Genomic DNA, 18744 nt, shown 5'->3' with positions numbered 1-18744 from the left:
TTCCTATAGCAATGTCTATGTTTAGAATAGCATACTACCACACTACTTGTACTATTTCTGCCATATATAGCATGTACTGTATACTGTACATAGTATGCAAATTAACTTTATGCACAGAATACCTGCCCATTACATCCTGAAGTCTTGCCATACAATGGCTCCAAAATGGACAAAAAAAAGTATCATATCCATAAAAAGCATCATAAAAACAGTCCATATGACTCATGTCTTCTGAATCTGAAACATACTATAAGTTTGTGTGAGGAACAGGCCGAAATTTAGTTCATTATTCATTGATAATCTTGTCCTCTTCCAAAGCTCGCGTCAAGACCACATTCACGTCCAGAATCAAAAAACCATGTCCTTTGTTCAGTTACTTCACACTCAAAAACCAATGTCATTTTTGCATCTATGATGTTGATGTGCCATTTTTAAATCTAGACACAGGTGAGGGCAAGATGTGAGCTTTGCCCGAGGTGGAGATTATCAGTGAATAACTGTAATTTTTTGTCTGTTTCTCACACAAAGCTATCGTACGTCTTCAGAAGACTTACAATGTGTACAGTGGCAAAATGTTCCCACATAGAAGTCTTATTATCTAATTTTATGGTGCTTATATTGTGTTTTTGTCCTTATTGGTGCTTGACAGCCCCTGGTCACAATGAACTATCATTTTATGGCAGTGTAATTTTTTTTTTTTTGTGTTCAACAGAAAAAAATAGCAGTACACAACATGGAACAACATGAGCGTGAGTAAATAATGACAGAATTTGGGGGGAAATATTCCTTTAATTGCTGAGAATTATCCTCCTGAAACTCAGCAGCTATCCCTCACTTTGACATGCAGTTTGAAGGCTTATCCCAGTACATAGGATTTTCAGAAGGGCTTCATGTGAGGATACATACAGGAGAAAAGATTCAACACAGAAAGGGGGAAGGCTGGGTACGAGAACAGGAGAAGCATCTGATCAACTCAAGTCTTTGCATAAATTAACATGATCCCTGGGAATTTACTTTATTTATTTATCTCCTCCCCTACCAAATTAATTAACGTTCAAGCAATGTCTTTGGGAAATTTGTCTGATGGAACAAGAGACCCCCTCCCCCTGCTTTTCTACAGTTTCCAAATTCAGTAAATGGATCTCACAAGATGTGCTTCAGAGAGAGAATGATACTGTCTCATTATGTTCAGGAGCACGTGGCGTGCTGTACAGCACGATGCTTCCTAAACATTACTTTTAGCAGGAAAGGGGCTGATCAAGAAGATTTTTCACAAATGTCATCAAAGCAGCAGAGAAAAAAAATTTGGAATTTGGTTTCATTGTTCAGTCAGGCTATTTTGGAAGCATTCTGCAGGAGGATCAGTTATTAATGTATTGCTGGCACTTTGGATAAAAACACTGCAAAAAATAATTTTCATAATCAGTATTTTTGTCTTGTTTTTTCCAGTAAAATGTTTAAAACATCATTTAAACAAGATACATTTACTTTACAAACAAACTTGTGTGAGATATGAAAAAACTTCTAGTTTTAGGCATAAACCTATGAAATGATGTTAGATTTATGCTTAAAGGGATAGTTTGCCCAAAACTAAAAATTCTCTCATAATTTACTCACTTTCATGCCATCCCAGATGTGTAGGACTTTTTTTTTTTCTGTTGAACACAAACAAATATTTTTAGAATAATATCTCAGCTCTGTTGGTCCACACAGTGCAAGTGAATGGTGGCTTTGAAGCTCAAAAAATCACATAAAGGCAGCATAAACGTAATCAATACGACTCCAGTGGTTTGATAAATGTCTTCTGAAGACATATATTTAACCACTGGAGTCAAATGGATTAATTTTATGCCGCTTTTATGTTATTTTTCAGAGCTTGAAAGGTCTGGTCACCATTCACTTGCATTGTATGGACCTACAGAGCTGAGATATTTTTCTAAAAATCTTTGTTTGTGTTCAGCAGAAGAAAGAAAATCATACACATCTGGGATGGCATGAAGGTGAGTAAATAATGAGAGTATGTTTATTTTGGGGTGAGCTTTCCCTTTAAAGCAAGAAAAAAAAAAACTATTTGCCAATGTTTTAAGAAAAATACACTCAATTCAGGATATTTTCTCTGAAAACAAGTCTTAATATCTTAGGCAATTTTGCTTCAAAAGTAAATTTATCTTGTTTTAAAGGGATAGTTCCCCAAAAATGACACTAATAAATAAATACTTCCCCTCATGTTGTTCCAAACCTTTATAACTTACTTTCTTCTGTAGAACACAAAAGGAGGTGTTAGGCAGAATGACAGCCTTAGCCACCATTCATTTACATTATACTTTTTTTCCATACAATGAAAGTGAATGGTAACTGAGTCTATCATTCTGCCTCTTTATGTCTTCATTAAAAGAAAGAAGTCATATGGGTTTGGAACAACATAAATGATAACATAATTTTAATTTTTAGGTAAACTGTCCCTTTAAGGATACTTATTTTTATTGAAAAAACAAGACAAAACCACTGATTAAGAAAATTATTTTTTGTAATGAACACAAACATTATCAGAGCACACGTAACACATTCCTGACACACAAAACACAACACAGAAGTAAATAAGGAAATCAACAGCGTACCTTAATTTCTTTTAACAAATAACACTTCATCTTCCTCAATTAAAGATTCTTGGCCCTTGTTATTATATGCTATTTAATGTAATCATCACTGATTATTAGTGCATGCTTGATGATGAGGGAAATGGTTCGTGATGGAGGAAACATCACTGGACTGCTGTCGCAGTCTGATCTGATTACCGCGCCCAAAGCCCACCAACCCCATGGACTCTATTTAGAGCAGTATTCACAGGGCAGGCCATTAGGGAGGCCATGCCATTTTTAATATTCAAATGCTGCTGAAACGCTTCCCACTGTTGTGGAATGAATAAAATATCCCAGAACAATTTTCCGTTGGGTATTAGCTTAACATTTCCACTCTCACCAGTCCTCTCATTATGAAACAGTGGAACATCAGTCAGCACTCAGATAGGCCTCTCTCTGCATGTCCATTTGTCTACTTAACCCATCCCATTCCCTGTCGCCGTTAAAACAATTTCCTCTCCGACATACCAGAATAAGTATTGATTGAGGGTTTGCATTACCGGAGGTTTGTGCCATGCATTGATCCCCCTTCACTGGTGGACATTTTTATCATAGCTGTATGTGTTAAGTTAAGAAAAACTTTTGAAATAATACAAAGATGTCAATGCAAATTTGGAGCTGGGACACTGCAAATGTATTCTGGCAGGAATAAGAAGGAAATTCATAATATATTATGAGACATAACAATATATTCATATATATTTATGCCAATAATATGCTGTTGACAACAGTGAAATGGTGAAATAGGAATAGTTCACCCAAAAATAAAAAAATCTGTCATAATTTACTCATCCTCATGTCGTTCCAAACCTGTATGACTTTCTTCTGCAGAACACAAAGGGAGATGTTTTAATGAATATCATGGTCAGTCTTTTTAATACAATGGCAATGGTTAGTGCCTCACCTTAAAGCTTAAAAAAGGACCCAAAATGTATATAATGTGCTTCATTACATCATATTCCAAATAGGTTTTGATGAGAAACATTCCAAAATGTAAGTCCTTTTTCAGTGAAAATCTTGATGTTTATTTAGAAAAGCTTGTTCACAGGAGAACTTGCATTGTTGGCGTTAAAAACAACACATGTTCTCCTGTGCACACTCATTCAGAAGACATGGAATGTGACGCAAATGTCAAATTGACACCTTTGTGTTATTTTTGAGTCCCTTTTTAAGCTTTAAAGTGTGTCACCATCAACTACCATCAAGATGGACCGCAATATTCATTAAAACATCTCCTTATGTGTTCTGAAGAAGAAAGAAAGTAATATGGGTTTGGAACGGCATGACAGTGTGTGAATTATTACAAAATTCTCAATTATAATAATATTCCTGTAAATGTTTCAATATTTGTGTCATTTCTAAGTGTATTTAAATTGTATTTAATTGTAATTTGATTGTTTACATGTTACCAGTTTTGACATATCAGAGATGAGCATGCTAATGAATTCTCATGAGTGGGGGGCATATTGAGCCATGGTGCTCATGTGGGAGAGGTGGGGATGAATCTGACCTGTGTTGTGTCCTGATACCATTCCCCCCTTTTTTCCCATCAGTTCCTGTAATATCTCTACTTTCACTCTCAATAAAATTGCAATAAAGCCAAAAAACAGTGATTAAACAATTCACAAAAAGCAACAAATATTCATGAGTAGCAAAAACACAGTGTTGTGCAACATTACCTTGCTGGTATTTCGATATTGGAGATGGCGTAAAAGTACTTGAGAAGGTTGTCTCGTTGTACGTATGTTCCTCCGAGCGCTGGTCTCAGCAGCCGGAGCCGTAGGTTCGTGAAGGTGAAAAAGTCTCGGAGGCCTTTCATACTCTCCATGCGTGTGTACAAATTGTCCATGTTTTGTAATTTTGTCCCAGCAAATATGGCAAAGCGGTCCCGCACCTCGAACCGCACATTCTTCTCATTCTTGGAACCGACCCAACGAGAGTATTGCTCGGTACATATGACCCTGGTCACGTTAGTAGCCGACAAGTCCTGCACCCTTTTTGGCAACATCCCGAAGGCGTCCATGCAGTCGTCTGCGTAGTACTGGTAAGGCTGCCAGGTTCGACCGTAATTCAGGGACTTGTCCAGCACTATTATTGTGGGCCGCCCATACTCAAAGGTTATCTGAATGTCATCGGTTAACTCAAGGCTTTTGTTCCAGGATAAGGATATGTTGGCCAGAAGAGGCTCAGGAAACCGACTCCATGTGACAGTCTGCCAGTACGTGATGAGTCCGGTTCGTTCCCGATCTTGCATGAGCTCTGGAGGATGGGCAAGTTCTTTGGTGGAGGCATCACATTCGTCACTACACAGGTATGGGTTTTCCTACCGAAATAGAGGACAAAAAAGAAATAAATGACTGGTAAAACAAAAAGTTGTATAGTGTTATTATGGAAGGAAAGCTTATTCTGAATCAGTGGTTTTCAACTAGTGGTTTGCGACCCAAAATGGGTGACAGGTCTGTTCTGATACAATTACGGACAGCAAAGAAAACAACAATGCTAAATGTAAATTACAGTACATTACAAAATTACAGAAAACAGGGTTCTTGTTGCTCTACTATTATCAAAGCATATCATAGCATAGTGCTAGCATCTGCAAGGCTATGGGTTTGATTCCCAGGCAATATACACACTGATAAAATGTGTACTTAAAATGTGTGGATAAAAGTGCCTGCCAAAAATATACATATCTATATAAATATGTGCAGTGAATTAAAGTAAAACCATTGGGATTAAAGGGAATTCAGGAAACCAATAATAAACCATTTAATACATTCCATTTTTTGATTTGAAGGACATTTCACGTAACACGTACACGTAACATGACAGTTCCGAGGATATATGTCCACTGTGTGGCGCTAAAAGCGAGTTTAATGCTACCTGTATAGCAGATCTTTTGAGTTTTAAATCAACAAAACGTACCTCCCCACCCTAAATCTTAAACCTAAACCTAACCGATAGTGTCATAAAAAGCAAATGTGACTTGAAAAACACAATTGCTGAAGCAACCATGTCATTTTGTGGTGTTTCTATTACACTTCTGACTCACATGATAACTTGTGTGCTCTTCAGGACTCATACCACAGTCATTTGCATTGCAAGTGCAATGCTCTATCAGTTGAGCTACTGTACCATGCAAATATATTGCATATAAACAAGCTTGTAAATGTAGGTAGTTATGTAATGCAAACGTTAATGTAATGCGCTTCAGTAAAAGTGTTTTGATGTCATTAGATAGCAGTGTGTGTGGAACAGGGTATAAAGTAAGTGTTTATGAACAATAAAAGTTGTTGTTTCAGCGCCTTTAATGTCCATCTCACCAGGAAAGTGCTGTGATACGTCCAGCAAGCCATGAAAATATTCTTTTGAAAAAAAGAAGGTATAGTAACATGAATATATGAGACAAGATTGCATTTAAACGTTAAGTAATTTTGGTACTGTGTTGAATCAGCAATACCAGTTAAAAACCACTGTTCTATAGGATTACGTCTTTTCATTTATGAACAACTGTAAGCATCAGGTATTCTTGTTTATTTTGGGGCTTTTTGCCACTTTTTATTTATAGAGAATTAAAACCTGCATCTCTCAAATGACCACTACAGATCAAAGTGTCTGGAGCATGTGCACTAAATGCTAGGCCTCAGCTCCCACTTTATCACAGATATACTCTACATACGTACACTATCGACTCATCCATTTAAAAAATTAATAAATAGTTTGAGTTTTTAATTGTGTAAAGAAATTCGTATGCAGGCACAATTTATATTTGTAAACAAAACCAATTTTAAGCACTTAAGCATAAGCCTTAAGATCAAAAGGTAAAAGTAAATGAAATGAATGCCTTTTATAGTAACTTCTCTGTGTTTAAATGTTCCCTTTGCAAAGTTTTCATCACTACTGTTATTGTCAATAATATCAGGGTTTGAACCTTTGCCCCAGTGACACACCAGGTGTACAGATTAGCCTGCAGTTTGCCATCTGGTCACCCTTGAACCTTTAATTTCCTTGTAAGTAAGCAACAGCCATCGCAGACTACAAGCATTTGAGGAGTTAAAAGTCTCAGCGCCGCTACCCAGCACACACACACTGAAACCTTTCAAACTGACAGTTCAATGTCCAGGAATAATTATTGTTTTAAAGCCAGCACTCTTAGCGTTACCCGGGCCAAGTGTCTTCATGGACCATTAGCTTCCATTAACAAATCATTCAGGCTACCTGTGTCAACCATCTGGAGCACCTTAGTGCTTTAATCCATAACCAGGGAGCACCTTAGTCTAACACTCCTCTGTTTCAATCCTGTCGACTACCTGCTACAGGGGTGGACTGGCCATCAGGAGCACCAGGCATTTTCTTGGTATATGCAAGTACCGACCCATTCTACAGACGATATAGGCAGCCGCTCTGGGCTTCAACATGGCCGTGCGGACCCGTAACAGAGAGAGAATTCATTAAACTTACTCATGTCATAACAGTGCAATGACTTACATTTAGACATCATGTAATTACTTTTATTTTGAAATCACTTGCACAATGGTGCGGATTCTGAATGGTCTCGCATGAACTTCATTATTTGACATACAAATCACAATAATGGTGACAACAAAAAACAACATATTATGTATAAGATGAGCTCTGAATAATCACAAAATTACAGATAACTGCAAGTTACAACAAATACAATAACAGCAACATATATCAAATCTGCAAACAGTAAAGCTATGAGAAGGACATTTGCATAATTTATTCATACCGCAAAGCTTAACTGGAAGCCAAAGTGCGACTTGCTGAATAATGCTCACATTTGATAAAAATGCAGAAATGAAAATATTACTTTGTGGCTATTTGAGGCTTTAAGGCTTACTTTGTTTATATGACAGCAGAAACAGCACTTATCAAAGCATAGGGCTTTTCACTTTTTCTCAAGAATAATCTGGGGAAGGAATTAAAACACTGCAGATATAAAGACGCAACAAAATTGCATAGAGTGAAAATATGATCAATTAATCTGCAAAATATCTGCAAAGATCTACACTTTAATATGTAACTATTTTTCATATATTTATATTTGTTTATATTTATATATGTATATATTCTGAACACATTTTTTCCATTTATTTATTTTTTTAAATAAACATTTACACATAGTTATGTGGATAATTGACATTACATTTTAAGCATTGTCATCAGTGTCCTGCTGTGTGACACTTTCTTCATCTAACTATTTTAAACAATATTTTATGATCTTGTATAGCTATATATACATATATCATATATTATTATTATTATACTTGTTGTTTCCACATCCTCATATTTACTAAGACAATAGTTTATTTGCGTTTTAAAAACTTTGAAGAAATGCTGACTTGTCACAGCATTAAAATACAAACTTTCCTTTGTACTTTCATGTACATTTTAACCTAACATCTGTATGTTGGGAAAAAAGTTTTCAGACATGTTATTTGTCTGAACTATGAAGTGCTTATTTTTAGTGCTTTCTCTAAAAAATCCACTCATCACATTTACAGTGGTTTTATATGTTTTAAAGATGTCAATTTTTGCACTGGTGGGGCTCGTTGTCATGACTAGCAGTCAATAGATTTTTTTTATTTTTATTTTTTTTTAACAAAAATACTGTCATCATTTACTCACCCAAAGTGAGTATGTCATGTTATTCCAAAGCCATTTGACATTCTTTTTTGTGTGGAACACAAAGGATGTTTAAATGAATATCTCTGACCATCTTCTCAATACAATGGCAGTGGATAGTGCTTCACTTTAAAGCTTTAAGGAATATTCCGCATTCAATATAAGTTAAGCTCAGTCAACAGCAACTGTGGCATAATGTTGATTACCACAAAAATGTATTTTGATAAAAGAATTTTCTTTAAAAAGAAGCAAAAATCGAGGTTACAGTGGCACTTACAATGGAAGTGAATGGGGCCAATTTTTGGAGGGTTTAAAGGCAGAAATGTGAAGCTTATAATTTTATAAAAGCACTTACATTAATTCTTATGTTAAAACTCATGTATTATTTGAGCTGTAAAGTTGTTTAAATAATTTTTTGTTTTTGTTTTGTTTTGTTTTAGGGTTTGTTGACATTACATCGTCATGCAACAAAGTTGTACAATTGGCTATAACTTTACACAGAAAAGGTTAGTTAGTGATTTTATTGTACTAAAATCATGTTAACATGCTTATTGTTTAAGTCTTGTAGCTATACTTTAGAAACAGTGAGTATTGTAATGTTTACAGATGGGCCACCATTCACTTCCATTGTAAGTGCCTCTCTGTATCCCAGATTTATTTTTTTATTTTTAAAGAAAAGGCAAGTCAGGTGGATGGCGTGAAGCCTCCACACGCGCTATGTCTCCGTGTCAACGCGCTCAACAAGCCACGTGATAAGATGCACGGGTTGAAGGTCTCAGACACGGAGGCAACTGGGATTCGTCCTCCGCCACCCGGACTGAGGCGAATCACTACGTGACCACGAGGACTTAAAAGCACATTGGGAATTGGGCATTCCAAATTGGGAGAAAAAAAAAGAAAAGGTAAGTCAAAAATGCTGTTGATTGAGCTTAACTTGTATTGAACCCAGAATATTCCTTTAAAAAAGCACCCAGAACTATCATAAAATTATTCCAATGTGTGGCTTGTGCATAATTTTTAAGCTTTAAAATTAGTTTAGAGAAGACTGTCTACAGTATTCATTAAAATCTCCTTTTGTCTTCCGCATAAGAAAGGAAGTAATACGGGTTTGGAACACCATGGGTGTGAGTAAATTATGATTTTATTTATTTATTTTTTTTGGGGCAAACTATCCCTTTATATGTACTGGCTTTACCTGTCACATGTATCAGTTTAGCGATTACACCCAAAGCGAGCTATTTATACCTGAATGCTGCTAATTCAGAGAGTGCAGTTGTCACCGATCCTCTGATAACAGTTGCCTAATGAGATTAGCTGGGCATGTCCATCTTATTAGCTTCCCACACCTTTCAATGGGAATTCCCCACCTGACTGTGTGAGTCCAGTTATATTGCATGTTTAATATATGGAATAATACAGAATATTGCCAAGGAGAGCCCACATTGCATTACGGGAATGTGTTCAGAGGCTGACCGAGTTATGAAAAGAAAGATGGTTGTGTGTTCTTAAAATAATCATGCTGAATCAGGAGATTTTGTTAACAAAAATAGAAGAAAAACTCATGTTTCATCAGAGCAGTCATTTGTGGCAATATGAAATGTTCTGACCATGGCTAACAAGCTTTTAAGAGTAGGCACAGCGCCGTGGCGACTGTACCGTTAGTCCTTTACCTAGAGAGGTGGCCCTCATTTTTCCTGCTGCGTGAGTTAATTACAATGAAGGCAGGTCCCTCCGGAAATGCAGTCATAGTATAACAGCTGGCGCTGAACAGCTTTAGAGGGATACAGTCGCCTAATTATACCAGCCAGAAAGTGACTTGCACAAGCGCTTCAACTATCCCAGAGAGTGCCAGAATAAGATTTAATAAGCAAATACATTATCAAACCATTTGAAGGCAGTTTAGTCAATCAGTAAAGTTTGTGCTGTTGTTTCTTTAGTATTTTCATGGATTTGAAAATAGTCTGTGTGCCAGGTTCCATTGTGACAGCTTAGCCCATATATTGTAATAACATGAGCCAATACTGGGGCATGTTGTCACAAAAGGTCAATGTGTGTTCTATGAACTGTATCTTGTTTCCTGGACAATAACATTTACATTTAGTCATTTAGAAGACGCTTTTATCCAAAGCGACAAACAAATGAGGAACACTGCAATTTATCATACAAAAACGTTGCAAATGTTCAATAGCTGTTTGTTTTTGTAACCAAGAATCATATAAATAAACCTACCCTGATAAATATTCACTGGACTCAAACTGAGACAACTAGCTCCGTTAACTCATATAATAGGGATTTTCTTAATCTAGACATACAGTATGTGGTTTTGATACTAGTTTAGGTATCATCAGTGAGGTTTTATTTAAGAAAATTATATTTATGAATCAATTAAATGCAATGCATTTTGAGGGATGTAAATTACTACATGAAGACATGATGATTTGAAGAATCCCCAAGACCTGAGGTGGCATGAAAATCAGCAGATGGGGATTATTGTGTGGACACACAGGAACAAACTCAGCCCCATTTGGGAGTACAGGATGGGAGAGGATGCGCTTTGGATTCATGGAAAATTCATGAGAAAGGACAAAAACTAACCAGGTACAGAATTTTCCATGACAGACAAATTCATCACCAAACCATACGAGAAAAAAAATCTGGACCAAATGTTTTTTTTCTTCTTCTTCTCACGGTGCATTGCAAGAATGTGCAGTTCCTCTGTCTGCTATATTTAGTCCTGGCTGTTAGTGTGTTTCTAAAATAAGCATATAGGATTATTCCTCATATGGCACCACGACAGAAGAGAGTGGTTTCATTCACATAATACATGTAATTATAAACAATGGAGGTTGTGTCTCACTTCATACAGGCATGCACACAAACATACAACACACAACTCGGTCTATGTTTAGATGTGTACTGTATGCAGCATTGGATCTTTTTTGCTTAGCTGAGACCTTTCCTTCCTCCTCATCCTTTAAACTCTCTCCCTCCCTCTCTCTCTCTTTCTGTCTCTCTCTCTCTCACTCTCTCTCTCATTAGCTAGCACTACATACGATCAGAGCTTCCAGCGGTAGCTAACATCATGCAAGAAAGGGATATAAAAAAAGCATGGCACTGAGTAAAAATGCAATGGCATCTCCTGTGGGCGCTGAGTGACTGAAATTTCCTCTAAATCTTTAATGAGCCAGAAAGGTTCTCCAAAGAAAGTGAAGTTGCCAAATCTAGAGGGCTTATGCTGATCAATTAACTCTCTTTCAATGTGGAGAAAAAAGAATGCTGATTGTAAACACAGTTCCATCCAGCTTAACAGAGTGCCAAATGCACTATATCAAATATATGCTTTGTATGGCTTGTGAAATTCAAATAAAGGGGGAAACCCCGTTGCAAAGACCAGCATATGTTGTGTTTTGGATGCTGGTTTCTTGCATCCCCACCAGGCTTATTAACTAGCTCAACAGGTAAGACTTCCTCGGTCAACCAGCTTCAACAGAAAGAACAATGCAGGTTGACCAGCAATTTGGCATGGCTATGCTGGTCCACCAGCTAGACCAGCCTGAACCATCTTAGCAAGTTGAATTCATCTATCTGAAATTGATTGGATCATGAAAAGTGGGTGTTACATAACAAAATAGAGCGCAACAGTGCCCGCCCACTTTTTCAGCCATCTTGGTTCCGGAAGTACTTTTCCCATTCATTTCTTCCATAGGGATTTCATAAAATGCTATAAAGGTTCTAAGGCATGAACCAAGCCAACCAGCTTGAAATGAAGATGAAATAACGCCGACTGATGGCTTCAACAGAAAACATCGATTAGCAACCTTCGAGCTCACAGAAGGTTAGTCTTTGAAGGTTAAAAACAATGTATGTAGTAGTATGCAGTATGTATAATGTATGTATTACATCATGTTATGTACTACACAGATTTTCCCCCCATAATCAGTAGAGAAAACATGGAAAAAGTGCATTCTGTGTGGGACTTTCCATGCCTGAGGTATCTAAACCTTCTTATTGTACCAAGTCAGGACAGATTAGACCAAATGTTAATGAATATAAATAGGTCTACCTGACATCTTGTATATTTGATTTCATGTTATTAAATAATATGATATGCTATCAAATTTCCATGTCAGCTCGGTTGCTGTAAAGGCATTAATTAACAGCATTCACAGCAATACATTATTTGAGAGTCACAGCTAAGACCTTTCCAGTCAAGGACATACCCTACAACATTGTAATTTCCTTGAGTTGTAACCATAAACAAGCATGAAACCGCTAATTTTTAACACCAGATTTTAGCCATGAAACTGCCGCTGCTTGAAAACACACTCGATAAGGCAGTGTAATTGCGGGCACAGGGAGTTATTCTCACATGGAGCAAGTCTGATCTTGTGAATGCCAGAAGGTCTTGTCAGTTTAAAAGTGCCTGGCCTCTCTGCCCCTCTTCCCTCTGTCTCTCTCTCTCTCTCTCTCTTTCAACATCTGAATGCAGAGCAGGCCTGATCAGTGGATGAACAGTCAGCTTTTATCGATCTGAGAAGAAAGTGCTGACAGGGAAGGACATGACTACACCCTTCTCCTAAAACTCATCTCTAGTTTCTTCTGCTCGGTAAGCCATCTTGGGTCGACATGAAAAAATATTCCATAATCAGTATGCACAAAATATACACCCTTGTGTCGGGGTATTGTATGAATAGTGATGAGGGCGAGAAAATTTCATGTGGTACAATCTATTAAAAGTAGGAAACTTGCTGGAGTTGGTTTTCAAATCAAACTTTTTAGTAAATTATTAAAATGATATTGCTGATGTCCATATTGCTATGCTTAGCTACATGTGCTTTGAATTTTTATGTCAAAAGTTTCAATGTTTGAAGTTCAGCTTGAACATAGCTGACACTAAGGTGTTACTGGTTAGTGTTAGGTGGATATATCTACCAAACGGATTAATCTGCTCATATTTCTGGCCCATTATCTGATAATTTTCAAATAATGTTAGTGAATATTGTGTGAAAAGCATTTAAAACTAAAGTGTTTAATTTGTTCTATGTTACAATGCTTTCACCCATCTCAGTTTATTATGCATAAAGAGCTAAGTAACCATTATTAGGTGGATTTCCCCAAAAAGTGTAAACACTGTGGCTTTGCAGCGCTATCAAAACATTACTTTGTTTGTTTTAGCATCCAACAAGCCTAACACAGCAACACTAGCTCAACCAATGCCATAAGTTTTTGGGCGGGACCATCTGTTTTTCGACCAATAGACAATGGGAGGAGCAATCGGAAAACTTGTTTGGTGACACTAGGGGCATGAAAATCACACACTACAGCTTTTAATTGAACAGTTTTGTGTACGTCTCATTTGCTATCGTTAAATTGCATTATACAGTATAAATTGCATTATATAGAATTAACGTGTTAACGCATGCGATTAATTAACAAATTAACGCATTAATTTTTCTTAATTGCGATTAACGCATTTACCGTTAATACAGCATAAACATTTGTTGGAAGGGCAGAACCTTTGTGATGTATCCCCCCAGAGTCATTACACCGAAGCACACTTCTCAACACACATATACGCAGGGACACACACACAACAGCGCTTCTGTGTCAGTGTTAAAATGATTAAGAAATGGCCTCTTAACGCTATTTGATGTAAAAAAATAAAAATAAAACAAAAAGACCAGAAGGGACCTATGATAGGAATCAATTATTTTTCAGCCTTTGTAATGTGCATTTTAATTACCACAGAAGCACAGCAAGTCTTAACTATCACCAAAATGCAGAATGAGACATTTTTGTCTGCAATTGCTTTTCATGTGGATTTCATAGCGGCGATTGACAATGACACACTGATGCGAATTATGAACATGATTCATGATGTAGGAAAGAAAATAGCCACAATCCACCAGCAGATTAATAATGTGGAGGATGAGAGTTTAATAGATTTAATGCCCATTGCAATGAATATGCAACCTATGTGGGGACTAGTTCTTTCAATTAGTCAAACTCGCACTTTGGGGGACTTTGGGGAACATTTAATGTTACTTGAATTGGTGCTATTTTAGTGCATTTGTATCTTTATACTGTGGAAGGCTTTAATTGAAAAATATTAATCAAGCATTATATTGTAACATATTTTGTTTTCTTTCCTAAGAAGGAAAGAAATGCATTTTAATAGGAAAATAAGTATATTTAGAGTCAAATTTCAGCACTTTCCAAATTTGTGATTAATTGCGATTAACTACGAAAACGTATGCGATTAATCGCGATTAAAAAAAATAATCGATTGACAGCAATAATATATATATTGAATATATATATATCGGCCATCAGCCACACTTCTCCTTAGATATTAGCATCCGTATCGACTATTAAAACCCATAATGGTTGACCACCATGGCCATAGCTAGTGGGGTAAAAGGTGGTGACAATTCTAGGGGCCCACAGGTCCAGGGGGGCCCCACAACAAAATCTAAACTAAACTGTATTTTTAATAGGAATAGGGCCCAGGGCATTATACAGTCAGGGGACCCAGAATATCTTGCTACAGCCCATTATTAGTGGTCCCTGAATGGACAGCATGATGAACGTCAGTCTTCAGTCAAACTCCAAAAAACTGTATGGCAAGAACTTAATTCTTTCTTTTATTTAGATTTTAAGGGCCACAAACTGTTTCTTCTACTTCTGACCAGTAATGAAAAGACTTGTGAATCATTACGACATTGTAGAACAATTTTATCTCCTCAAAAAAACAAAATTTGTGACTGAAATCAGAATTCCTTCCCACTGGTTCTCACTGTGAGATTTGAATGGTATATGGTGACAGAGTGATGCCATAGAATAAGCAATGCTTGCGCCACCCCCTCGGCGGCATCCTGTCTTTTATCCACACACTCTAAATGTGTGAATTAACACCCTGTCAGAGGCACCATTCTGTCTCCGGGCCTCATGCGTAGTGTCAGTCCAGCTGGACAAATCCTCTATCCGATTATTGTGCAATCAAGCCTTTGGCTAAAAGCCCAAAGCAAGGGTTGGTTGAGTCTTTGATGGAGATTAACTTTGTCTATACTCACAAACGTATTTGCCTACCTCACAAACCTGACACGAGGGTTACACTACCTTAAAAAATTAATCCCAAAAACACGTTTCGCTCTATATGTTTTATTAGGTATAATGAACAAACAATTGAAAATCATTTTTACAGCATTTCTAAATTTTAGTTCATGTTAATTTATGAATGTACTATTGTTAATTGTTAGTTCATGTTAGTTTATAATGCATATGTTCACTAAAGTTAGCGCATACAACTTTTAATATTAAAATGTATATGTACAAATTAACATTAACCATGATTAATAAATGCTGTAAGTCATGTTTACTATTGCATTAAATTAATGTTAAGTATACAAAATTATTATAAAGTGTTATCAAGCACTTACTGTATACAAAGTATAATATTATCAAGGCTGTACTTGCCCTTATTTCTTTGTACTCAACTCTCTTGCAGAGTACCCGGCATATCATGTAGATCAGACACCAGATGTGTCCTGAAAAGACGCAGACTGTTTGCGACTTCAATCTCTGTGCTAAACCTGAGTTGATTTACACAGATAATCCTGTGGTGGCTGCTGTTTCGTGCAAGGAGGGAAACTACACTGCAAAACAGCTGTGTGGGCAAATTTACACATCGACTTAGGCTTTGTTGACTCTCTGAACAAACATATTGTTAATGGCCACATGTTGCTGATTAATGCATAATGTATAGACATATCAGGGTCACTTGGGGACTTTTAGATAGTTTTGCTTCAGATCTTACTGTAATATTAGATCTTTTTCTTTGCTTTCTTTTATACTTTCTTTCCAAATATAAACACAAATTGTATTCTGAATGGGGATTTCATAAAGGGGATAGTGCAGCCAAAAATAAAACTTTTAAAAATGACAGAAAGTCATTTGAAACAACATGAGGGTGAGTACATGGTGACAACATTTTTATTTTTTGGTGAACTGTCCCTTTAAGTTGCATCCTGAATTACCAATGAATCACAATAATCAGATTGTATTACAGGTATACTTGTAACCTTTGTGTGTTGTCATGTATTTTTTAAGACTTGTTTTGCTGACTTTCTTTTGCTATAATCCTATAGTTACGATGTCACTATCTGAAAACTAATAAAACTTGAACTATCATAAATAAACATTACTGTAAACTGATTATTTGCAAGAGAATACACAGTGAACTGCTTCGGTAGAACACGTGAAGCAAAAAGTGATATTAACTCACCAAAGTACAGAATCTCTCTGGTGGGTTCCCACACGTGATATCAGGAGGCTCCACTCGAATCTTCATGTACTCCTTCATGGACATGGGTTTGGGTTGGCAAGCGTAATACTCCCATGTTGGTCCATCATCTGTGCTGACCAGTGACTTACAAATATCGTACTGGCCAAGAGTCAGAATAATGCACTGTAAGAGCAGGAGCGCCTGTGAGAGCATGGCACTGGATGGGTCCATGGGCATGAGAGAAAGGCAAAAGGTGCCACAGCTGTTAGGAATATCAGCATGGAAATGATTCAAACTGTGATATTTCCAGTATCCATTATGGTATCAGTTTCTTCCAAAAGGGTAATGTCTGATCTTCAATGGACAACGGTGACTTTGTAAAATGTGTGATTGTTTGCACAGATTTCAGATCTGTTGTGACATCTTTAAATTCAAAGTTCAGATTCTATACGTGGCAACTGACTTCTTCAAGTCCAGGGGTGAATGTCACTTCAGTTCAGAGATGTAAAGTACATTTAGCGTTTTTTGCGCAATCCTGGTGCCGGAGTCCAGTCTACGATGCATGTGTGATGGGTTAATTTGTTTCATTTCTGACCTTTTGCCTATAGGAAATAGGACACAAAATATAAATAAACAAACAAACAAGGAGCTTGCCACTCTTTCCGTATGCGCATCGTGGAGAAATGCGCCTTTACGCAGTTGGTCGGAAAGTTTTACACTTTGACTTTGCAACGAGAATTCAAAACACTTAACCCACGATATATATAGATATATATATACACACACACACACACACACACACACACACACACACACACATATCATCTGGACGGGACAATGCTGCAAAAAAAGCAAATTTACACAAATTCTGTCATGACGTAAATTTCGCGCGAATAGAGTAGCCTACTCTGCAAAAAAAAAAAAAAAAAAAAAAAAAAAAAAAAAAAAATAATATATATATATATATATATATATATATATATATATATATATATATATAGTGGGTATATATATGTATATAATTTTATTTATTTATTTCATATATATATATATATATATATATATATATATATATATATATATATATATATATATTATTCAAAAAAGCACAAACAAGACTAAAAAGGATACACAAGCATAAAAGGCAAGAAGAAATGCGACAAAAACTGATCAAAGTTTTGTTGAAAGCGCTTTAACAAAAGCATCCTGAAAATGTAATAGAATAAACTACAACTGGAATTTTTCATAAGTAAAAGTTGCCCAATTCCGAAAAAAATAAATAATAATAATTCACCCTCTGATATACTGATCATCATCTGAAAGCTATAAGATAGTAGGATGACCAAAAATATATTTGCACTACTATAAACGTAACACACTCGAGTAAAACTTACCCTGGCTCCAGAGACATCAGCAACTTCACTGTTCCCAGATGAATTTCTACTCTATAAACTCTTTCTCAGTCAGTTCCCTGCACGCCATATCACTTGAGATAGATGACTGAAACACATGCACACGTTACTCCTCTCTGGAAAAAGATCACAGCATGCGCTTTCTCCTTCGTGCTTTCCTCGGCTACCACGTAGTTTTTTGGAAAGCATTCTAGATAGATGCCCTAGATCCAGAATTCTCCGAAGCGAAAAATGCAATACCCGAAAAAAATATATGGAAAGTTTTCGATGCTATCCCTGCCTTCATTGATGTCTCTGTCCTGCACGCTCAGTGACAGACATCAGAGTAGGCGACTACACCTCCCATTCCTACCTATACTCCTTATCTGATTCCATCCCCGTCCTGCTCCATTTACAGTGACTTATAGCAATCTATTTTTGCGCACAAGTTTCGTTTCCTTTTTGCAAATCCGGAAGAATAAGAAATAATTTTGGCCACTGCAAACTGCCTGCATTGTCTAGTATAACTAGTGCAAAACATAAGTTTATCTTCGGGCTTGAAGAACAGAACCGTCCCACTAGCAGATCAGGCAGTCCGCACTGCTTAAAGAGACAGATCAGAGGTAGAAGATACATAAGACCTTCTTTAAGCGTAGGCTACTACATGTTTTACAAGGCATGTCCTTATAATATGTACTATTGTAAGCATAGTTTCAGCTATAATAACGTAGTTACTATATTTATTGTTACAAATTTCCGCCTCTATTAAATATATTGATAATAA

The 18744-nt window shown here is 36.6% G+C and overlaps 1 protein-coding gene across 4 annotated transcripts in view; it reads right to left on the bottom strand.

Moving 5' to 3' along the window:
• The window catches only part of LOC127415156 (netrin-G2-like), a 102273-nt gene extending 83815 nt beyond the window's left edge, over positions 1–18458 (bottom strand). For 2 of the 4 annotated variants that reach the window (XM_051653761.1, XM_051653762.1), the window contains exons 1-3: positions 17964–18458; positions 16570–17171; positions 4319–4962 (exon numbers count right to left, since the gene is read on the bottom strand). In XM_051653761.1, coding sequence (XP_051509721.1) covers positions 4319–4962; positions 16570–16806 — 881 coding nt within the window. In that variant the 5' untranslated portion in view covers positions 16807–17171; positions 17964–18458. The remainder of the gene's footprint in view (positions 1–4318; positions 4963–16569; positions 17172–17963) is intronic. The other 2 variants (XM_051653759.1, XM_051653760.1) reach the window with 2 other exon arrangements.
• Between the last annotated feature and the right edge of the window lie 286 nt (positions 18459–18744).

This window comes from Myxocyprinus asiaticus, chromosome 24 (assembly GCF_019703515.2).
Source record: "Myxocyprinus asiaticus isolate MX2 ecotype Aquarium Trade chromosome 24, UBuf_Myxa_2, whole genome shotgun sequence".
In the NCBI taxonomy this organism is placed as follows: Eukaryota; Metazoa; Chordata; class Actinopteri; order Cypriniformes; family Catostomidae; genus Myxocyprinus; species Myxocyprinus asiaticus.
The sequence above is the reverse complement of the archived record's forward strand: the minus strand, read 5'-3'. Positions and strand labels throughout refer to the sequence as shown.